The 22,940-nt window shown below is 44.2% G+C and overlaps 4 protein-coding genes across 4 annotated transcripts; 2 read left to right on the top strand and 2 right to left on the bottom strand.

Annotated features, from left to right (window-relative positions):
- Positions 1 to 154: 154 nt before the first annotated feature.
- Positions 155 to 2,926, top strand: zgc:136439 (glucose-1-phosphate adenylyltransferase). Its single transcript, XM_030343263.1, has 8 exons — positions 155 to 616; positions 870 to 959; positions 1,244 to 1,323; positions 1,439 to 1,554; positions 1,760 to 1,857; positions 2,188 to 2,256; positions 2,341 to 2,399; positions 2,681 to 2,926. Exons 1-8 carry the CDS (start codon positions 425 to 427, stop codon positions 2,799 to 2,801), a joined length of 825 nt encoding a protein of 274 aa, XP_030199123.1. The 5' UTR covers positions 155 to 424; the 3' UTR covers positions 2,802 to 2,926.
- Positions 2,927 to 2,932: 6 nt separating this feature from the next.
- Positions 2,933 to 7,047, bottom strand: asnsd1 (asparagine synthetase domain containing 1). The gene is made up of 3 exons (XM_030343262.1): positions 5,569 to 7,047; positions 5,210 to 5,391; positions 2,933 to 3,400 (listed from the first exon to the last, which is right to left on the bottom strand). Exons 1-3 carry the CDS (start codon positions 6,985 to 6,987, stop codon positions 3,154 to 3,156), a joined length of 1,848 nt encoding a protein of 615 aa, XP_030199122.1. The 5' UTR covers positions 6,988 to 7,047; the 3' UTR covers positions 2,933 to 3,153.
- asdurf (ASNSD1 upstream open reading frame) lies at positions 6,613 to 7,881 on the bottom strand. Its single transcript, XM_030343264.1, has 4 exons — positions 7,683 to 7,881; positions 7,493 to 7,546; positions 7,251 to 7,326; positions 6,613 to 7,053 (listed from the first exon to the last, which is right to left on the bottom strand). The coding sequence occupies exons 1-4, from the start codon at positions 7,752 to 7,754 to the stop codon at positions 7,013 to 7,015; spliced, it is 243 nt and encodes an 80-aa protein (XP_030199124.1). The 5' UTR covers positions 7,755 to 7,881; the 3' UTR covers positions 6,613 to 7,012.
- Positions 7,882 to 13,037: 5,156 nt separating this feature from the next.
- Positions 13,038 to 22,510, top strand: slc40a1 (solute carrier family 40 member 1). The gene is made up of 8 exons (XM_030343220.1): positions 13,038 to 13,402; positions 13,545 to 13,612; positions 14,115 to 14,274; positions 14,609 to 14,724; positions 16,568 to 16,694; positions 17,334 to 17,579; positions 17,996 to 18,655; positions 19,504 to 22,510. Exons 1-8 carry the CDS (start codon positions 13,369 to 13,371, stop codon positions 19,824 to 19,826), a joined length of 1,734 nt encoding a protein of 577 aa, XP_030199080.1. The 5' UTR covers positions 13,038 to 13,368; the 3' UTR covers positions 19,827 to 22,510.
- Positions 22,511 to 22,940: the final 430 nt, after the last annotated feature.

The following is a 22,940-nucleotide window of genomic DNA, read 5'->3' as shown; positions in this document are numbered from 1 at the left end:
ATGTGTCGTGCGTGTATAACCATTATCTGAAGATGAACAATATTAATAATTGGTTATTACAATGGACCATGTTATTCAACGTGAAAAATGTATCAATGGTGCAGATTTTATTTTGAATAATAATCGGGGACTTTTATTGTGGAATGAACTGGTGACGATAACAACTTCCTAGTGTTTCCTCAAGGGCTGAAGTCCGCGTCTCAAACTCAAACTTTCACGAAGCTATGAGACTAAAAACTCAGTCTGTGACAAGTCATTGAATAATCTTACGGGCACATTTGTGATTACCTCAAGTTGTGTGAAGTTTTCTTTGCCGTTAGTTAACCTGCCATAAGTTGTTGTGCAGGTCTTTTTGGTTCCTACCAACCGAGGACAGACAGGTCCAGTGCTACAATACATAGTCTACTGTCCAGGGTGTCTCCCAATGAAAGCCGTGATCCTTGCAGCTGGTTACGGGACAAGGCTCCAGAGGGATGTGGACAGCGACGGTACCGGTCGGTTCCAGCATCTGTCGGGGGTCGCCAAGCCCCTGCTCCCCGTGGGGCGGCGGGCTCTCATCTCCCACTGGGTCTCTGCCTTGACTCTCTCTGGATGTGTCGAGGGCATTTATGTAGTCGTAAGTTGTTCACATTTTGACTTGTAACGCTGGAATCTCCTAACTAAAGATATGGAAAGTCATGTAAATCATTCTCTGTGTCAGACTTGATGCTCCCCACTAAACATTTATACCACCATGGCTCATACGTCCTGTCTAGATGGCCATATGGCATTATGGCTTTTCGACCAACTCTAATTTGGCCGTATGTCTGTACCACAATGTAATTTTAAAATGTTCATCATTGGTGATAATGAATTACTTTTCCCCGCAGACCAATGCTGTTTACCACAAGGCATTTGAGGAGTGGGCATCCCAGTTCTCACTGGTGAAGGTGCTCAGCGATCACACACGAAGCAATGAGGTAAACCATCAAGGTGTTTTCTAACCCATTTAAACGGTCCTGAACGGTGGCCTGCACAGGCCGTGGGGACCAGGGTGCAAACACTTAAAGCGGGCAGTTTTCAATGGTAGAAATGCCCCTTTATATAGCCTACATCATTATCATTCATAGCTGCATTTTACAGGGAACATGTAACATTGTTTTCTCTATCCCAGAGAAAACTATGATCCCTTAAAGTGTTGTCAGATATAGGCCTGCATTATCCCAACTGTTCAGGATGATCTTTTAAGTAACTTAATTATCAGGATCGTCTTGGTGCCGTGGCCTGTCTGCAGCTTACTATAAAGCACTTCAAGATTGAAGACCACGTCATAGTCATTGGAGGGTACGTTTTTGCGGAAAGAACGGTTGACAACAGCAAATGATATTGTAACAAAAACAGATTCTTTAATTTTTCTCCAACTCTGTCTTAAACACCCTCATATTCTCCTATCCAATAGCGACACTCTTTTCCTTGAAGATTTCAGCCTGAAAATAGTAGAAGGAAAATTTTCTGAACTTCTGGTGCAGTGTGCGGACAACAGTCTGGTTCTTTCTTACCAGTGTAAAGAGGAAGGTGAGCTGTCCTTTCATACCACACGGATAACACTAAAAGCTTTGAGACATCGTCTTCACATTTGGGAACTATTGATTACTTACAATGGACGACAGCAAAATGAACAGTGCAGTGCCTGATCAGCATATGTATCCACAATCTTCTCCTGTATTGGTCGCTAATGCAGTGGTATTCCTTGATTTACGATTACATTTGTTTTTCCCAGACACCCACAAGTACGGTATTCTAGAAGTAGACGAGGACCTCCGAGTGTTGTGTATGAAGGAGAAACCCACTGCTGCTGAAACAGAGTCCAGGAGAGCAGTAAGTTCAGGGGTTTACATGAAGTATGTATCTACAGGCTAGCTTTGATTGGATAGCTAGATGTTTTTACCAAATTTTCATGCCTGAAAAGTTGTCTTGATTAGTTTTTTGATAATATGATGATTAGGATTGATGGTTTAGCAACCACATATTTACATGCATACTATAATGTCAAGGGATAAATAAAACTATTCAATTCGTTTTAGTATGGTAGTTAAGTGTTATCCCAGTAAAATCATGAACGTGTGCACACATTCCTCCTCTTTAACGTTCTGATACTTGTATTGAAGCCTTTTAAACAATCAGATTTTCATTTCCAACACATTGCAGTGTCCGTGTTTCTACATGCTCTCTAAGAAATGTCTCCCCCTCCTGGACAACTTTCTGGAGTCTAAGAAGGCAAGTCACATCATCATCAATCCCTTATTCCTTAAATAAACTAGAATGTTCTTTTAAGACCTACATTTCTGAACTCCTCTGTAGGATTTACCTATTCAAGACAGAGATGCCCCGGGAAACTTTGTGTCTTGGCTCATTCAAAGGTAGTTTCAACACTTCTTTCCCCCCCTTGTATTTGAACCAGATGTAGGTTATATTTCCTGTAAATGATCGTCCCATTTTGGATAAACCAAGTATGTTATATTAATGAATATCACAAAGAAAGTTCAATTTTTTTCAACTGCAAATATATGACTTAAGCAGGTGTTTGCATAATCCATGATGTTTTAAGATTTCACCAGGTGTGAAGGTGCCCCTAGTCTAGCAAAAGTTGTGAACATAGGTTTTAATATGTTCATGATAACTCAATAAGCTATCCTTTCAGGAGCCCGGTCTACACCCACGAAATATCTGGACGTTTTGACGTTGGAAACCTGCCCTCCTACATCGAATGCGATCTATATTTCAAAGAAAAGCTGAAGAATGTCGAGTCCTACATGGTTTAAAGAAAAAAAGTCTTTATTCTGCTGTGTGTCGGAACAATCACACGACACGCATACCTCATTTGGACCTGAAATTTCATATCTGAGCATAGTGAAGATTGCTTCAATAATAATACATTTTGGGGTTATTTGTGTGTGTGTGTGTGTGTGTGTGTGTGTGTGTGTGTGTGTGTGTGTGTGTGTGTGTGTGTGTGTGTGTGTGTGTGTGTGTGTGTGTGTGTGTGTGTGTGTGTATATTCCATACAATGGCAGGTTACTACAACGGATTCTAATGCATGTAATTTCATAACGACAGAATTTCATCAGAATAAAAATAGAATCCCATGTATTAAAGAACACAGGCTGAGATTGTCTTCTAAGCGCTGAGCAGTCGGTTGCAGCGGTCGGAAGCCCTCTCGTGGCTGTTCTCCATCTTGGCGATGCGGGAGCCGAACTGCATTGCTCTCTTGGGGAGGAGGGCGGAGGGTCCCAGGCCTAGGGCCCTGGCCCCCTGCCTCAGGAGCAGCTTCTCCCCCACACCGCGGGGCAGAGACAGGTCCGCCTTCCTCCACACGGGCAGGGAGTTCAAGTAGTCCACCACGTCCTCGTCCAAGTACGGGAATCTGCAGGTCGAAAATAGTGGACACAGACTAGTCAATACTAGAATAATAGGGAGCTTACTTCAGAATGCATCGTGGGATCATGATTAACCTTGGAGGAGTTGATTTCTTTATGAAGGTGAATACAATTTACGGGTATTCACCTTCATCCTGTTCTCATCCTCCTCCCTGCCAGACGTCCATCTCAAACCCCAAATGGCCCTTCCCTTGTCTCACAGCCCAACAACTGTATTGACCAGTCTTTTGGAGTATCTAGACCAGGGGTCACCAACACAGTGCCTTGCGGGCACCATGGCGCCCGCAAGGACCACACGAGGCGCCCGCAGGCCTGTTCTAAAAATAGCACTACTCATTCTTGAACAACCCTCTCCCACCTTTTTTAAGTCATTGTTGATAATTATTGTGAGAAATCATGAACATGATTTAATTAATTAACATGTCTTCACATAGATGAGTATCATTAATCATTGATAGTAATATATAACTAAAGGCAAACTGAGCAAATTTGTTATTTCAGAAGAGTGTATAGAACTGGGTGCCCTTCGTGTGACTCAGTGCCCATGAAGAAGCTCTCAGGTTCAAAAAGGTTGGTGACCCCTGATCTAGACTAACTAGAACTTATAGAATAGAGCAAGACCTTAAAAATGGCCACCATTTGGGAAGCTCCTCCATTCCCCAACTTATGGGAAGATTCTCCACCCCCACCCATCCTCAACACACCACTGTCAAGAAATGGATGTAATGGACCAAGAAATCCTGTACACCATGGCTACAGGACGGTTCATGTGATGAAAAACTCCAACACTGCATCAACATGTTCTTGACATTTTGTGAGATATATATATATATATAAAATCGTGCAAATATTCAGTTTGGACAAGCTACACATCACCGATGCTTGTCACAATGGGAAGCACAAGCCAAAAAAAGACGGATATAAAGTACGGCAAAACAGTTGATGGCAAAGCAGATCCAGAGACGACCACCACCCGTCTACTAAAACCCATCCCGCATTTGTACTCGTCGAAAAGCCTCTGCAATGTACCCAAGCCTGGATTCTATGAAAAACCACACACACACACACCAAATGTTGGTAGAAGAGGAACATCCAGGACTACAACAAGAACAGCTAACCAAACAACCGCACCACCCACCCTTCAACATAACAGACAGACCTGAGCCATTCCAGACAGGATGTACAGGCATGGAAAAATTACTTTCCTTTCCCTCAGTGCAGACCAACGCAATTTTACCCCCCGACCTCATGGAAAGTACAAGCAGTCGTACACAGAAAGCGCAAACTGTTTACTTTTACTAATTTAAGATTATGACATCCATAAAGAAGACATGTTACACAACACTGAAAGACACAGCTGCATAAAAAGCGATGATACGGATTTATCTGATTAAGAAACAACTGTCTGTCCTGGGAGGAAAAGGAACTATAGCAAGTTGCTCAACCAATGACGCAAGCAGTGGTAGTTCATCAACAACAACCACACATGTCGGCTCAACAAAGGTCAACCACAATATCTCCTTCAACAACCGTACCCGGCTCAACAGGATCACATGCAAAATTGGAACCAACATCCTGGACAGAGGCCCAGATAAAAAGGAGTGAACATTGCATCTTGGCTCAATGGTCTACTTCGGAACATGAACCTTGATTTGAATCACTTTCTACAGTTACTTACAACAATCACTTGATTCCTGCCCGTTGTGTCAAGTGAGCATAAGAGAGACCTAACCATAGAAATACCAAAGATAATACCATACCATAATACCATATATAACTAACCAAAGACAACCCACCTGGCCTCCTTCCCGTGGTCCGCTATGATGCGGTCGTCCCGGCCCAGGTTCCTGGAGGAGATGCGGCCCAGCTCCATGCCCAGCTCCTGGACCAGCCCCTGGTGGCCGGAGGTCTGGAAGCGGACCCTGTGTCTGGAGTAGCCCGCCAGCTGCTCGTCGGCCCCGATGCCCGTCAGAAGGACCTGGAGGAGAAGGGGAAGGAACCAGAGATGAACAGCAAGCTTGGGATCCCGATCGGGTTCACTCCTGCAGGGTTTTCACTTCATAGGGTAGAAAAAGACACAGCAAGTCAGTAAGGGAATTTAACCTAATCCTTGAACCTTATGTCTCATATAAAAACACTGGAAACTGTATTGAACCTTTGCCGGCGAAGAGAACGGCGTCCGGTCGCCGTCCTGCGTGACGAAGCCCTCCCCCCGCGCCGCGAACCACATGGCGCAGCCGATGCTGTCGTCCAGCACCGTGTCCAGCGGCTGCACCAGGTGACGCACGCGCTCCCGCCGCGTCCTCTGCAGCTCCTCCTGCGTCACGTTCACCTCCACAAAGTTCCACCTCCTCTCCGGGTTCAGAGCCTGCAGCTCCAGCAGCCCCGCCCGCCCCGTCAGTCTGTCCGGGACGTCGAACGGCGAGGAAATCTCGGAGACCTTGGGGACATTCGCCGAGTCCGTCGTCGGTTTGTTTTGGTCTGTTTCGGGTTTCTTCTTCTTCTTCTTTGTGGATTGTTGTTTCTGAGTCTTGGGCTCCTGCAGCTTGAAGGCCACGTTGAGGAGGTCGATGGCTTGTCCCGCGGGTACGTGCCGGTCCGCCAACGCCGCCAGGATCATGGAGTCGATCCCCCCGGAGAAGAGGACCGCCACGGAGGCGTGGTCACTCAATGACTCGTCTCTGATGTCGCCAGGCAAGGCCTGAACGCGCCGCCGCACCGCCTCGCTGAGCACGGCGTTGAGGTGGTCCACCTCGCCGGTCCTTTCCCTGGACGCGAGCACCTCCTCCAGATCCGTCGCCACAACACTGGAGGCCGGAGACGACGGAAGTACTCCCACCTCGACCTCGGGAAGCAGCATGTTGAGTGGGGACACGGGCGATGGTAGGACCAGGCCCCACTGGTTCATCGTTGCCACGCAGTTGCTAGGGACGTTTTCAGGGGACGGGAGCCCGCACCCTCCCGTAGCCCAGGGATAAACCTCCAGCGTCACACCGCCCGTCCCGGCAACACGTCCCGCCTTCAGGTCGATCCGGTACAACCCCGCCGCGGGAACCTCTAGCCAGGGGTCCGCACCGGTCGGAGTGCAGTCGCCCCCCACCGACGTCAGCGTCAAGGCCTCGGCCTCCGCGTCAAACTGCCACAACAAGCTCCGCCTCCCGAAGAAGTCCCTGCCGAACCAAAGGCAGTGTTGGGCCTGCTGGTAGTAGGCAAATGCCCAGGGCCCCCGCACGCGTGAGACCACTGAGAGAAGCTCGGCAGGGGTATCGCACGAGGAGAGCTGACGCGTCATTACGCGAGTGTCGTTCTCCTCCGGCGCCACTGCGATACCGCTGAAGATCTCCCCGTTCCACAGAAGTACGTTCCCAGCGGCGTCTCGCTCCGGCTGAGGGGTAAGGGCGCCCCGCATGTGGAGCACGTGTGCGGAGAACAGACATCGATAGAAGGGGTGTGCGTGGGTCACGGTCAGGTCCTGGGTTGAGTCGGGCCCTCGCCTGCTCAGGTTTTGGTGAAGCCATTGGTCGGTGGGAGACTCAACGGGGGAGAAGCTCAGCAGACAGAAGATGCCACACATGGTGCAGGTGAAGATTTGATAGGGCTTACATATCTTGCAGCTCCTTTTTCAAGATGTCCAATTCCTCTGTAAGGGCAGAGAGATGAATATATGGTTTAACGACTTAGAAATACCTACGTTTAAAAAAACATGGCTACTTGGACACACATACATTTTATATAAATAATTTTCACTAGTGTCCAGATTATTCATGCAGTTTGTTATAAGTTAGAAACCCCACACAGTCATTTCAACCAACATTTGAAAACTGAAATTTTACAAACTTTTATTTGTTCCAAGCATCTGTCCTTTGTCAGCCAGGAAGAAAATGTTGCTGTTGCGTTGTTGCACGTAGACTTTCTGGAAAGATTGCAGATGGCAGTTTTTAAAACATGAAATCTAGATATGCATACAATTCATCAAATTCAAGTTTAGTACCCTACCCTGACAGTTATAACCTCAGTAAGAGGTCATTTTGTGACCACTTACTCTAGCAAAAACAATGAATTATAAAAGATCCACTTACCCTATTTTTCTTCAGATTTGAGAGCTCATCTACGACAATCTTCTGCTCCTTTATCTGCAGATTAAATTCAATAGTAAAGACTTTAAACTATACTGGCTTAAATTAGCTCAAACGTTGCTCTATAATTGAGTATAATTCAGCATTCGATTGACAAGATATGGGTTATTAGGGTACAGTTAGGATGTTTTACCTTCTTGTTGAGTTCCTCTTTGATCGCAGAATGTGCTTCAGAAATCTCGTCCTCTCGACTGTTTGAAGTCATTTTTTGGTTTACGTAATCCAACCCTTTAGCAGAATTGTATGATTATGAAGTTAGACAGCCATTGCTGTGTAAGTAAGTAAACACATGTTAGACAACGAGTGTATTTCCGGAAGGCTGTAGGGCCGAGGACGTCGGGTGGACTCTGTTTGCTGCCCTCTTCTGGTCGAGTTAAATATCAAATTGGATCTTGAGATTGTATACAAAAATTTAACGAAATAGTAATGAATAATAATTATAATAATAATAATGATAATAATATTAATATTAATAATAATAGTGGCATTTCTTTATAGAGCATATTTCTTAGTACATTTTAAACGAATTGCTTGATAATCATTTAGAACCCAAAGTCTGACAATCTCTGTGCTAAGGGACTCGCTATGATCTAAATAAATATGTTAATCAAAATGCTTTACTCTGGTTCATTTACAACCAAATCATTGCCTGGTCCAGTGCTACATGACATCCTATACGCATTAGACCAAACGAAGATTTCACTGACTTTGGACCACTCCTGTATTGTCTATTGTGAGATGAACAAACACACCTGGGCCCCGTTTCCCGATAACGATGGATCTTCGCTCGTACGATCATTCTCCCGATGGATCTTGCGATCCATCGATAATTTCTTTGGAGCGTTTCCCGAAACTCCTCTTAACGTGAACGCGCATTCGCTGCACTCACGACGTCGTAGGATTGTAACTGTCTACTGACACGGTGCTTAAATGGGCTCTGTAGGAGGGGGAGACGCAGGAATGTCGCAGGAAAATTGTGTTAAAAAGGGTTAAAATATATCCCCATCAAGGACAACAGCAGAGTAGCCTACGAAAAAAATAGACTGCAATTATATGAATGCTAAAGACATTAAAACACAATTGATTAGGCTTAAACCGACATATATCAGTCCTAATCCTGAATGCACTGTGCGTTTCACGGCATTTTCCCCCCTGAAATAATTCCATATGACAAAAAATTAAAAATAGCTTGTGTGACAACTACATTTATCTTAATGGGCTGATTTCTGAAACATGCTTTGCGCAGCAAAGAGAGCCGACTTAATCTGATTCCGCATAAGGGTTTCCTTGATTGATAATTTGATTGGCTATAAAAGCCCCTCCGGAAATAGGGTAAGGTATGTATTGATGAGGAATACAACGAAGCCCACCGTCTGGCCCGGTGCATCGTTGAGCGCACGATCGGGAGGTGGAAGTTGCGCTTTAGATGCCTTCACAAGTCAGGCGGAGGGCTCCAGTTTTCGCCGGCCAAGTCATGCGCCGTGATATGTGTGACGGCTATGTTGCACAACATTGCAGCTAAGGCTGGGGTGGCATTGCTTGAACCGGAGGACGCTGAGGACGATGACGACGAGGAAGATCGGTGTGAGGACGGCCTCCCTCATAACTACGCGGCTGGTTTTCATGCGCGTCGAAGAGTGATTGAGACTTTTTTTTAACCCCCTCCACCCTCCCACATGTCACTAAACATTCCCGTCAACGTGACCAATCCCCACCATATCCCAGCCTTTTGCCTGTTCCTTTGCTTGTTTTTTATAATTTATTTCATTTCTTTATTTTTAATTTTTTTAATTTTATTTTATTTTTTACATTATTTTATGCTACGTTTTATGAGTAGCCTATGTCAGTCTGCACAAATCCCCCCACTTTCTCTCACACATTTTGAGTGCCCTGCCTGCGCAAACATTTTCTGGACTGTCCCGTTTTATTTTGGCCATTTTAACATCTTTATTAATAAATTAATTAATAATCTTTATTAATTACCAAACTAAGAACATAAAGGCGCAATGCGTTTTAATAAAACGCATCCAATAGACGGAATGTCCGATGGTGTCGCCACTGAGGCTATAGCTGACGATTCTCTTAGAGTCCTACGAGTACCTACGAGCACCCCTGGAGTACTCGTTAGCTACGAGCGTTTTCAAGACGTTCGTTCCCCACGATGCTTTCGGGAAACGCGGTGAAAACTCTACGATGCCCTTTCGACGCACTTCACGATCCACTTAGGCTAACGACGCTTTCGGGAAACGGGGCCCTGGTCAACAGTGGTACTTTATTATTGATTTGAAACAGCTGTTTACACTTATCTCCAGGAAATGAGGACTGCCTTTTCGGGCAAGGCCTTACCATGTTGTCAATGCCAGACGATGACCGTTTGTGTTTATCATTTCTTTGTCTGGCGGAGAAAAGCTCTCTCAGCCACACATCAGAGTCTTCCAACCACACGAACAATATGGCCGCACTCGCTGTTACGTTCAGATAACCACCAAGGTGGTTATTATTATCAGTGTTTCCTTCTCTCTGTGGCTGCGGAGGTTACAACCGGTTGTCACTAACCGATATTGTCTGTTTTTGGCATGACATGTCAATTTACCATTTAAAGCCTTCAGAATATTCAGCTTGTGCTCATTCGGACTCCATGACACCATTAAATACCAGACAGTATCCAGCCTCCAATAACTAACCTGAATCAAGACATGATCATATTGACCCAGCTGCACTATCGGGGTCATCGGCACTGTTGAGCACACTGAAAACATCCCTACGTTACCTTTAACTCTACCGCAACAGTAAGTAAACCCTCAACACGGACACACACAGACACACACACACACACACACACACACACACACACACACACACACACACACACACACACACACACACACACACACACACACAGACACATACACAAACACACACACACACACACACACACACACACACACACACACTGCAGAGACAAAACACATGACCAGTATGTCTTTTCCATAAAAGACCCACAGTAAGGAACCAGAATCAGGTCCAGTCTTGTGTATACCACGGCTTACATCCAGACCTCCACCTTACCCATCCCTTCACCGATGTGCAGTTGGGTTATTTAAGACCACACACACACACACACACACACACACACACACACACACACACACACACACACACACACACACACACACACACACACACATACACACACACACACATATGTCATCATGGTATTTCGGTTCTGAGGAGTGTAAATTTAGCCTGCCGTAAGCAGCCCTTGTTGTTATCCTGTCGTCGGGACCTGAATGGGAAGCTATGTGCAGCAAAGATATACCCGAGCCGGGTCACATGACTGCTAAGGATGACACAGCAGTTGATCGGAGGGAACTGCCGATGACACACTTACCCACTAATAGGGTGGCAGGTAATCTGTTTTTACCTGCTCAATGGACCCAAGGGGCCTTAATAGGAACCCAGCAGGCTGACCAAATCCTCCAATAGAGCTCAATGTGTGACAAGATAAGGCTATTGTTATCTGGCTGAAATATTCCACAAACCATCTCTGTTTTAGGTTGGGTTCCATATACCCACTTCATGGTTTTTAACAACATGGATTATTTTCTTACTATGGTATTTTTACGTTATTTGTTGGTCAGCAACTGTTGTGGCTTCTCACAACATAGAGATCTGTGAGTTGGAAACAGAACAAACAATAAAAAGAATACTCAATCAATGTGACCGCATACATACTAACACGTTTAGACCGTTTAGAATACGTACATAAAAATTAAGCAATTTGTGAAAATAATAGATGACACTGACGGTTAATGATTTTGAATGAAGGAATGTTACACTGTATGTTCAAAGACCTTTTTGATGTTATTCTTTTTCATTTTTTCTTGATCAAATTCATCAACATGTGTTCCCAGGCATTGTAAATATTTGGATTCCGCTGGTTTAGGTTCAAGTGAGTAAAGCAAATATTTGTCTGTTTGTTTTGAATCTCGTAAGATCTGAGCCAACCACACCTAAGCCTTTAAAAGTGGCCAGCCTATAGATGAAACAGGTCACACATTTTCATCGAACATGGATAATGTGATGTAGCCTTTATTATGATTCTGGTCCTGGCATGTCCACAATCTCAACAGATTCTGAATGTTTAAACACTGTATGTTTGGGAAGGTTTGGCCTGTTTATGTGGTTTCAGATTTCCCTAGCTAATGCAAAGGGTTATTGTTAATGAATGGCTTCTTCAGGATTCAAACCAAATGAAGCCGAATGAGGTAATGGTAGTCTCAATTCCAACACACAGTGGTTGTGGGTCTGTATCTCTGTGTTAAGGAGGAGGATCGGGTTTAACTGGCGCCACTTGGTTTGGCTTCTTCAAAGAATCAAATGAAATACCTATAAATGTATTGCTTTAGTTCCTGCCACTGCTTAGTTAAACCCCATGAGAACAGCAACAACTATAATAACTAATAAATGAAAGCATCACCACTTGCTAAATTATGGACGACGTGATATCAAAACAATATTCATGTTTATAATGGTCATCACGTTTCATTTTATACCTCTAGTTAGGTGGGTTAGGTTGAGTGGTCTATGAGAAGCTCTTTCTCATGAAACCGGATTCGGATTCCACCCAGTCCCGCTGTGCTCTCCTCCCTCCAACCAAACCAAACACATCATCCACAGATGCATGAACCAATGCTTTTCTTATTATCTTTCATCGATGCGGTCCCCAAAGAGGGTGAAGAAATACCATGTAAACAGCTAGGATTCACCGAAAACGTACCAAAAAGTGTGATTCGTAGTAGGCTGCATGGCTTCCAACTGAGGTTGAACGCAGAGCCAAAACCAGGGCAGAGGTGGTTGCTGTCACGTTGAGATAAAAAAGTCAAGTTGGGAGTTTTTATTTTAGACATTGCTGCCAATTGCTGCGTGGTAAATAGTTAACCCTTTTTTAAACTGGGTACTTCTGTATCACTTCTGTATTTCATTATTTCTACAAAACAATGCATGTGTAACCACAATAAATATATAATCTTAGACACAGACATTAAAACATTCATGTTGAGCACCACAGCCAACTTGTGTGTGTGTGCGCGTGTGTGTGTGTGTGTGTGTGTGTGTGTGTGTGTGTGTGTGTGTGTGTGTGTGTGTGTGTGTGTGTGTGTGTGTGTGTGTGTGTGTGTGTGTGTGTGTGTGTTATAGCTTGCGCGCGCTTTTTGGTTTAGACCTACTGCTGCTTCAAGTTCGGGTTCTAGTCTTTTTTATTCATATGCATTCATATGCAGATAATTCGAACCTGTTAGGGCATTAGCCTACGACATAATTGAGTTTCAAAACAAAAGAATAGTGTACCGGAACCCACTCTCTATTCTGCAACAATGGGCGCTTTACATGGTACTTCTTATTCGGCATTCTTTGATCCAAGAGTCCGACAGTGGGAGGGCCCACTCTGTGTTGCGGATCAGTGGCGCATCACGTGACTTTGACGCCCCTCCCTGCACCGTATAACCGGGGAGAAGGTAAACAGAGGCTGTAGTGGACTAGTGGTAGCGAGAGCTTCAACTGAAGAGCTGTACCTTCAATCGCCTTTGTATTTCATTTTTAGCAAGCCTCCACGGCTGAAATATTTCTTTCCAACTTCAGCTACAGTGTTGGCTAAGTTTGGAGAGGCGAAAAGATAGGATAGGATCTGTGGATTTGTTTCTCTTGACATCTCTTTGCAGGGAGAACCCCCATCGCGTCGAAATCACCAGCCGCATTGACAAAAGGGAAGAAATAATAATAACATCGTATTGACCTAAATATCAGTGGACGATATAACAATGGATAACGTTGCTCCAAAGAAAACATGCTGTGGTAGGTGTTATTGCTTTCTCCAGTTGCATGCAATGTCTTTCTCTGTTGCTGCTTTGCATCCTGCACAAACCTGGACGGCCAGCAGTCTGTTGTAATCTATATATTTTTAACTGAATTTTGTATTTTTTTTTGTATATTTCAGAATCTGTTCGGGACTTTTTTACATCTGCAAAGTTCCTTATTTACATGGGACATGCACTGTCAACATGGGTAAGATATTTATTATTTGTATTATTTGTCATTTGAAGGATTCTTTATGAATATCGGTCATTGTCATTTGAAAATGACCTATGTCTCATAAATGTCAACCTAGGACAGAGTGACCTGAGAATTGTTTTTCTCGTGATTTCACTCTGATAATACATGGCTGCACTTATGGTCACTATCACCCAGAAATAGCAACTGGTGTCAAGTTTAAAACATTATGCAATAACAATGCTTAACAAATTTCTATGGTCCATCTTCCACAAACACAAAAGCAACCCCACACACAATAAACTGGATATTCAAAGAAAATGCAAATTTTATAACGATTACAAATAAATATATGCCTTATTCATAAAGATAGATCTAGCCTGTATTTCACTATCCTGTTTAATCTCAGACAGGACACTCATGTTCATGGATTCGTTTTTTTTTTTTATATCTTTTTTAATAATATTTATTGTCTATATCCATTATGAATACAAGTCAATTTTAATTTATTCTCCAGGGTGACAGAATGTGGAACTTCGCCGTTGCGGTGTTCCTGGTGGAGCTCTACGGCAACAGCCTGCTGCTGACAGCCGTGTACGGGCTGGTGGTGGCCGGCTCAGTGCTGCTCCTGGGGGCCCTCATAGGGGACTGGGTGGACCGGAACCCCAGACTCAAAGGTAGGATCGTTTACAGGTGTCTGTCAGGATCAAGAGTGGAAAATATTAGATAGATGGATAGAATAGATGGAATTAATGGTTATGTAGAAAAATAATTAGTTACCATTACTCTGCTTAATTCTGTCATTCCTATTATTAAAAAAACTAAGTTGCATTTTAATGAATGTTATTATCATATATATATATATTATTGAATGATAGTGCATGATACTATAATAGATCTCTTAATAATATGTAATAACAGAGTAGAAAATCTTCATACAGCTTGGCTATTAGGCCTACTTGGCTTACTGTTCTGGCCCTTACGGTACATTTCCCATTTTTAACCCCATAGTGGCACAGACTTCACTGCTGGTCCAGAACTCCTGTGTTATCTTATGTGGCATCGTCCTAATGGTCATTTTCCAGTATAAAGACCAGCTTGCCAGTATGTACAACGGTTGGCTTCTGGTAAGACATTATCCTTCTCCCCCTCAATCGATATATTGGCTAATCTAGGAGTGAATGTGCAGCGGAGGCATTTACGTTCTGCTATACCTTTATGATACTCTGACCCTCAGGTTGAAGCTTGGTATGATGACTCGCTGATAGGAACGTGGTCATGTGAATGGGCCTTTATACCTCTGATTTGGCGTTCAGTGAAATGTTCAGCTGTCTGTCAGGAGTAGAAAATCTCTGTCTGTCTGTCTGTCTGTCTGTCTGTCTGTCTGTCTGTCTGTCTGTCTGTCTGTCTGTCTGTCTGTCTGTCTGTCTGTCTGTCTGTCTGTCTGTCTGTCTGTCTGTCTGTCTGTCTGTCTGTCTGTCTTTCTTCTCTCTTCTCTCTTCTGTCTCTCTCTGTCTCTGTCTCTGTCTCTGACTCTGCCTCTCTCTGTCACTCTCTTCTGTGTGCAGCAGTAGGGGACAAAGTCGATGGTGACGTTAACTAACTAAACTAAATTAACTTAACTGACATGTGGTGTTATAATAATGGTGTTGTCAGACTTGTTTCTCATTAGACAGGAGGGATCTTGTCCAAGAGCAGGGGCCGAGGGAGAGAGAGTGTGAAAGAGAGAGAGAAACACAGAGAGAGAGACAGAGGGAGAGAGAGACATGATCAAGATGCAGCTTTATCTGATAGGATTCAGTGTTTAAATGGCAGGGGAAATAAAGTATTTAATCAGAAATCACAATGACACGGCTTTGTGTTGTAATAGCCCCCTGGGTGTGCTGTTTGATGGACTGGGCCATGCTCACTATCCCATGATGACCTGGACCGAGGGAGGGAGAGAGGCAGTGGAGGGAGCAAAGCCTGCCATTTTGAATATTTGTTGAGAGGGAGGGAGAGGAAAGGAGGGAGGAGTGGAATAGGAGACAGAGTGAACAAGTGTCTTGTTCACGGCTGTGTAGTCAGCATGTTTTTGTAGGACCGGCCACATGAGCAAGGGAGACAGAGAAAGAGAGTTTTTCTTTTGTATTTTAAAGTTCAAGAGAGAGAGAGAGAGAGAGAGAGACACACACACACACACACACACACACACACACACACACACACACACACACACACACACACACACACACACACACACACACACACACACACACACACACACACACACACACACACACACACACAAACAGGAAGAGGGAGAGAGAGACAGGCATACAGAAAGAGAGAGAGAGAGGGAGAGAGCGGAGGGAGACGCACACACTCATACACACAGAAGACACGAGAATGAGAGAGTGAGAGAGAGAGAGAGAGAGAGGGACACATGTACCATGTTGGGGCCTGTTGGGTCGAAATTGTTCCCATGCCGACCACCAACAGAGCCCCTCTTCTCTTTACAGTAGAGAACAACGGGAGGGACGAGGTAGTGGGACCATGCTGTCCTGTGCTTGTTGGCCATTCTAGAGGCAGCCGTTTCCAGACAAATATGCTAAGAGATTAGGCCATCCAGTTATTCGCCCTGCCGGGTTGACAGTCACATGCTTGGTATTAGACCAGAATTCTGCCAGTTCCATAATGTGTTCTCTATTTGAAGAGATTTTCTTTATCCCACCAAGGAAATTTTCTCTCCATCTCATATTAGCATTGCTTTATTACTTTATTATACATTTTTATTTTCAAAAACATACTAAAGCATAGTTTGATTAGTTGAAAGTTACAGCAACAATGGACCATCGGCTTTGTATCCGTAAATGTAATGTTAATCTGAATTAAATATTTATATATTGCACAAATATATGATATATGATATAAGAACAAAAATAATAAGTGAAGGAAAATAAAAATGATGTTCTAATTCCTCCTTCTCAGACTGCCTGCTACATCATGGTGATCTCCATCGCTAACATCGCTAACCTTGCTAGCACAGCTACAGCCATCACCATCCAGAGGGACTGGGTGGTAGTGGTGGCTGGGCAGGACAGTAGCACGCTAGCCGGTGAGTAGCACATACAACCACACAAACACAAAACATGATCCACGATCTGCAGGACTGATATACGCCCCTCCCCATGACCATCATTAATGAGAGCACATGTGCGAGGGAAATTTGAACTTTGAACCCTTGCTGAGTCACTGTCGATTTTGCCCATATGTTTACGACCTTTGCCGTCACGTTGGTCAACGACAATGTGTTCCAGGCATTATGGAATGTTAATGAGTTTGATACTTCTGTGGCTGTAATTCTGTAATTCACAGGTTGTTGAGGTCAGCCACACAGTTTACATTTTCTTATCTGCTCCACTGAACTCGATCAACTTGCTTTGTGTTTTACAACCTGCTGTGATAGGTTCATAATCAAATGTACCAATGCAGAAAACCTTTGTAACCAGTTGAATGGATCGCAGTAACGTATTTCAAAATTGACGTCATTAGTCCGGAACCAAGGTTTTATCTATTTGAGAGTCTCCATTGATATCATTCCCTAAATCCACATTGAACCCTTCCCCTAACTCCAACATTCACGTATGTACATTTGGCAGATGCTTTTATCCAAAGCAATCAAAGCATACACCCAAAAAACTGAGTGAACTTCGAACCAAGCCCTAAAATCTATTTTCTCCTACGGTCTGAAAAGACATGAACGCCACGGTGCGGATCATCGATCAGCTCACCAACATCCTGGCCCCCATGCTGGTGGGCCAGATAATGGCGTTTGGCTCTCACTTCATCGGCTGCGGTTTCATCTCCGGCTGGAACCTGTGCTCCATGTGTCTGGAGTATGCTCTGCTCTGGAAGGTCTACCAGAAGACCCCGGCGCTGGCAGTGAAGGGAGGACAGAAGGAGCAAGAACAGGAGCTCAAGCAGCTCAACTCACCCAGAGGTAACCAGGATGCCTTGATTTACTTATGCTCACCACAAAGCTCCTTGCTTCGATTCATCTCAATGTTTTTAATAAAATAATAATAAAAATACTTGGGAAAGTCTTAAGGTTACAGGGACATACATAGCCTAAAAAGGCTGATGATAGTGATGCATGATTACCTTCATATTCAATTCATGGGCTTCTCGTGAAGTTAATCATCGTTGGAGGTTGTTCCGGTTACGTGCCTGACGAAACCTAATCTATTCGTTAACTTAACACCTACTCTATACCCTTTTCACCCAAAACAGCTTGCAGTGAATGTTGACATTGGTGGTAAAATTCAGCGACTTTTGGGCGGGGAGACAAACCCCTTAACAAACCACACACTGTCCCTGCTAACCCCCTCCCCCCCACCTTCGTCTCCCCGCGGTTAGAAATGGAGAACGGCCTGACTCCCGAAGAGTCCTCCCAGCCCCTGATGACGGACGGGGGGGTGGTGGTGGCCAGACCCTCCCCCTCCACCAAGGACACCAGCTGCTGCTACCAGGTGACGGAGCCCCTGCGCACGCTGAAGGCCGGCTGGGTGTCCTACTACAACCAGAACATCTTCTTTGCCGGCATGTCCCTGTCCTTCCTGTACATGACGGTGCTCGGCTTCGACTGCATCACCACGGGCTACGCCTACACGCAGGGCCTCAACGGCTCGGTGCTCAGCCTGCTCATGGGCGCCTCGGCCATCGCGGGCATCTGCGGCACCGTGGCCTTCACCTGGGTGCGCAAGAAGTGCGGCCTGATCCGCACAGGCTTCATCTCGGGCGTGGCCCAGCTGTCCTGCCTCATGCTGTGCGTGGCGTCCGTCTTCGCGCCCGGCAGCCCCCTGGACCTGACCGTCTCGCCCTTCCTGGACCTGTACAGCCACCTGGTGGGCGACCGGGGGACCCTGCCCGAGGCGGACCACAGCGTCATACAGGGTCTGACCGGGGACATCCTGTCCGGGAACGCCACCATGGTGCCGCCGATGGAGGAGCTGCCGCCGCTGCAGTCCTACATGTCTGTCTGCCTGTTGTTCGCCGGGGTCATCGCCGCGCGACTTGGTGAGTCACGTGGTGGATCGGGTTGAGTTGTTAGGGTTTAAGATTTTTTTTTTGCGCTTGAGATAACTGACTGGTTTATGGTTTCAGTGGTTGAGCACACACCTTTAACCAAAAAGAGATTTGCAGTGAATTCAAAATGAATGTTGTTAATGAGAAGGTAGGGGTAAGGGCATTTTGCTCAAGAATTCCTGGAAAATGGGGATCAAATCCAGTAACCCTTGTGACTTGGCGATAATACCCTTGCAAATGCCCTATCTGCACCTTGCCCTTAATTGCATGCAAAAGTCTAAAGAATGACAACAACATTTATTGTCTCCTTCAACTGTTTGGTATTTATGACTTCCTAAAACTGTCTCAGCATTAAAAAACAGGATGTCCTCACACCTTTACACCCGTTACAACACTGGGTAGAAGGCCATCTCTGCTTGTCATTGCAATTTCTGCAATCTTTGAAACCAATCATTACAGTCATAATTACTACAGTAGCTGCAATTCATTGTTTATTCAGCTCTTAAAACTACCTGCACCAAAAAACGTGGTTGGTAATCTTGTCACTTTAACTGGGACAAGAAGACTAACCACTAGCCTCCACGCCATGCAATTTCCCCATCTCAATATTTCATGTTTCACTTTAACCTGCAATATCCGAGCATTTGAGCCTGGTAATAGTTACGTTACATATATTTGATATTTTATGCCTATTTTTGTGAAAAATATGCATATGAATCTAATTTGCCAATATTTAACATTACAACCCAAACTCTAAAAAAATGAAGTTATTCTTCCTTTTTGGTGACATTTCCCTCAGGGTGCATGAAGTAATCTCTCTCACTCTCATCCCCTTCCAGGCCTTTGGTCGTTCGACCTTACCGTGACGCAGCTCATCCAAGAGAGCGTGGCGGAGTCGGAGCGCGGGGTGATTAACGGCGTCCAGAACTCCATGAACTACCTCCTGGACCTCCTGCACTTCATCATGGTGATCCTGGCACCCAACCCCGAAGCCTTTGGCGTGCTCGTCCTCATCTCTGTGTCCTTCGTGGCCATGGGCCACGCCATGTACTTCAGGTTTGCCTTCAAGAGCCTGGGCACTCGCATCTTCCTCTGCTGCTCGCCGGAGCAGAAAGCAATTGAGGCGATAGTAGAAAGCCCCTCACTTCCGACCACCGTTTAACGCCTATTGAAGGCCCTCGTCCCTGGGTACATAGCTCATAATAGCCTTATAGCTCAATCTGTCCTTTCTTTATATACACACCAGACTAACATCGGTTTGCTTGTATTGGGATGTTACTGCCACCCCAGATTTAACATTAGCTGGGCAATTGATTTAGCATTAACTCTTAGAAGTACTTCCATAGAATCCCGTGCTTATAGAAACTAACCAGAAAAGTGTGGATTAGTCAGGGTTGTAGTTTGGCTAGTTTGGCTTACGACTCTCGACTCTTCAAGCTAATGCTTCCAATGCAAGGACCTTTTAGCAACATGCGTGTGACCCTGATATGGGCTCCCACCCATAGTTAGAAAACAGATCTGGACCCAGACCTTTCTCCAAGGTGCTGAGAGAGACACAGGATAAAGTAACCTTAGAGGCTAGGCCGGTCTGTCTTCCCAGGCTAGCTTTGTTGGTTGAATGTAGAGCGGTTTGGGATAACCGCAGCCCAGCAATAGTTCACAAAAATGATAGAATAGTGATAGTGACTTCAACGGTGCTAAAGCTATTTATTTCTGTGAGCTTACTCTGGGATAGCACAGTCCCAGGTCTCCATAACCGATAACCGAGAGCAAAAAAAAACAAGGGGCTGTCTTAGGGTGACGCTGCTAACTTAGCCACACAATAAACTGGGGGCTAGAGTCTTTATGAAGCATTTTATTGAGGGTTATGCAAAATATTTATTCTGTAAATGCAAACTGCAGGTTTTTGTTGATGTGTCGTCAGTATTGTACTCTTGCAGGTAGCGGTTGTGTCATGGAAAGCGTTCCTATGCATCCATTTCTAGCAGAGCTCTCAATAACCAAAGTGGAAGTCCTTATATGGCATATATGGAAGTGAGGGAAGTCCGTCAGTCCGTCTAAAGCATTCCAAATACGTGTATTTTCACTATGTAGTTTTTCTAATTCTCTGATAGGCTCATTCTGTCCCTTAGATATATTCCTTGAATTCTTATTGAGATTGTACTTAATTGTTCAATGTAGTTTACATAGTAATCGATTTTTTTTTTCAAACCCCTTTGATTTTGTTTTATTTTTTTGTTCGTCCATTTAAGACGATCATTAATCATGATGATTGTTGTTACACAGGCACTTTAAGCAATATACATCAATTGTTGAACCCCAATAAGACGATCAGGAATTTCATTGAACATATTTTTGCACAAGGCTGAAATCCTGATTGCCCCCCCCCCCTCCCCCCCGCCAATAAACCCTTCCTCCCCCCCTGTGGTGTGGAAAGAGAGAGAGAGGGAGAATATAAAGATTGTACCATACCAGGTTAACCTTGCAGCCATCCCAAGTTTACCTCAGACGGCCCTGCTCGCATGCTGGCAGAAGGCAGTCCTTCCCAGTTTGTCCAGTGGGACTACCACCTTCTGTGGACCTGTACTTTTGACTAAGAAGAGGCTTTTAATATCCTTGATACTGTAACTGTAACTCTTCATCCGAGGTGGAAAGCAATTTGTGTGCGATAGAAATCGAAATCGAGTTAAAGTAAATGGATAACCAATCGAATGTTAAATCTTTAAACCTCAAAATGATTGGGTTAGACTACAACAAAATCCAATAATACACAATACTTCTACAGCCATTGAGAAGCGTTTTAAATTAAACAAAAATTCAGACAAAAACAAAACAAAAAACGACTTAAAATGTCATACAGGAACCCATTGGAGCGCAATAGCGTTCAAGTAGCTAGCTAGCCAGCTTCCACCTCTGACTAACAAGCAATCACAGTCTGCCGTGGTTTATGAAGCCTTATTATTCTCAGACTGCCTTAGTTCCACATACATGCACATGTGTGTGGGTGGTAGCTTTGGTTCGCCTCACCCCACCCCACAGAATAACCTGAGCTGGTCTAAAAGGGCAAGGTCTTTGGGCGACTCGGTGCACAAATATTCCTGTGGTAAAACGTAGCTTAGCCAAGCCAGCTGTGGACTCACAGTGGGCCTTTCTTCAGACTTTTGGAACCGCGGTCAGGACAGGTCCAGTCAGGTGTTTTTTCAAACGTGTATAAGAGTGTACATTTGCCAAGAAACAAGCCAGAGTTTGGGTTGTTAAGCGGTTTTTTAACATGCATTGGGACAAAGCCACATAGCATATTGTTAGGGGTCTTTTTCAGGAATTCACTTATAGCAAACATTAGTACAACTACTACATATCTATCAAACAAATTGAATCAGCCATCAATCCATTCTTAGCATTGAGTACACTTTTGGGAAAATGTACAAATATTTTTTGTGAATGCTGTATCATGTAATGCTGTTGAAACACGTTGAAATACGTTTTTGTATCTGTTTTTATAAACTAGTGTTAACATTGTGTGTTTCTAATTAAGGTTTGCCAGAGGATATTGTTTTTGACTTTGCCCGCTGTGTACAAAGCAATGCTCTTTCAAAAGGCTTATCATTAAAGTAAGAAATCAAGTAATATCGAGTGTAACATAGTGCTTGAATATTGACAGCAAATATCTTCAGTGATATTTTTTTATTTAGATCTTTAAATCATTAGTAAACATGAGTAAAATAACTGCTGCATTGATTGAATAAAATGTATATGTAACGATTGCACTCCATTAAATGAGAGAACAGTTAATACAACATGTATTGCATGAGGTCTCATAAATAAAGAAAATCGTATTAAAGAACACGCAAGTCTCGCTTCTCAAGTTACAATTATTTTCCATGATGCAGTCAAACCCGATTCTCAAACCATTGATTCGGGGACTGGGCTGTGCAGCTATTTCATTTGATTGACTGGTTTAACCTGCGTTACACGCTTACATGTTCACCGAATGGCCTTTGACACTTTAGACCTAAGAATCTGCAGTCAATGCATCACATTGAACACAATCACTGACAGTGTCGGGGTAGTTACTCAAACATTTTTTTTATTACTAGTTACTTCTGTCAATTTTAATGAGATTACTTTACTAGGTACTGCATTTGAAAAGTAACATCACTACTCATTACTTTACTTTCCCGTTTCTTAATTTACTGGAGACACATGGTCAAACATCATAGCCCTATCATGACTAAGTGTTTATTGTATAAATCTATACAAAATAGCATATAAAACC

Source organism: Gadus morhua, chromosome 20 (assembly GCF_902167405.1).
Source record: "Gadus morhua chromosome 20, gadMor3.0, whole genome shotgun sequence".
NCBI lineage: Eukaryota > Metazoa > Chordata > Actinopteri > Gadiformes > Gadidae > Gadus > Gadus morhua.
This window is presented reverse-complemented; position numbering and strand designations above follow the sequence as displayed.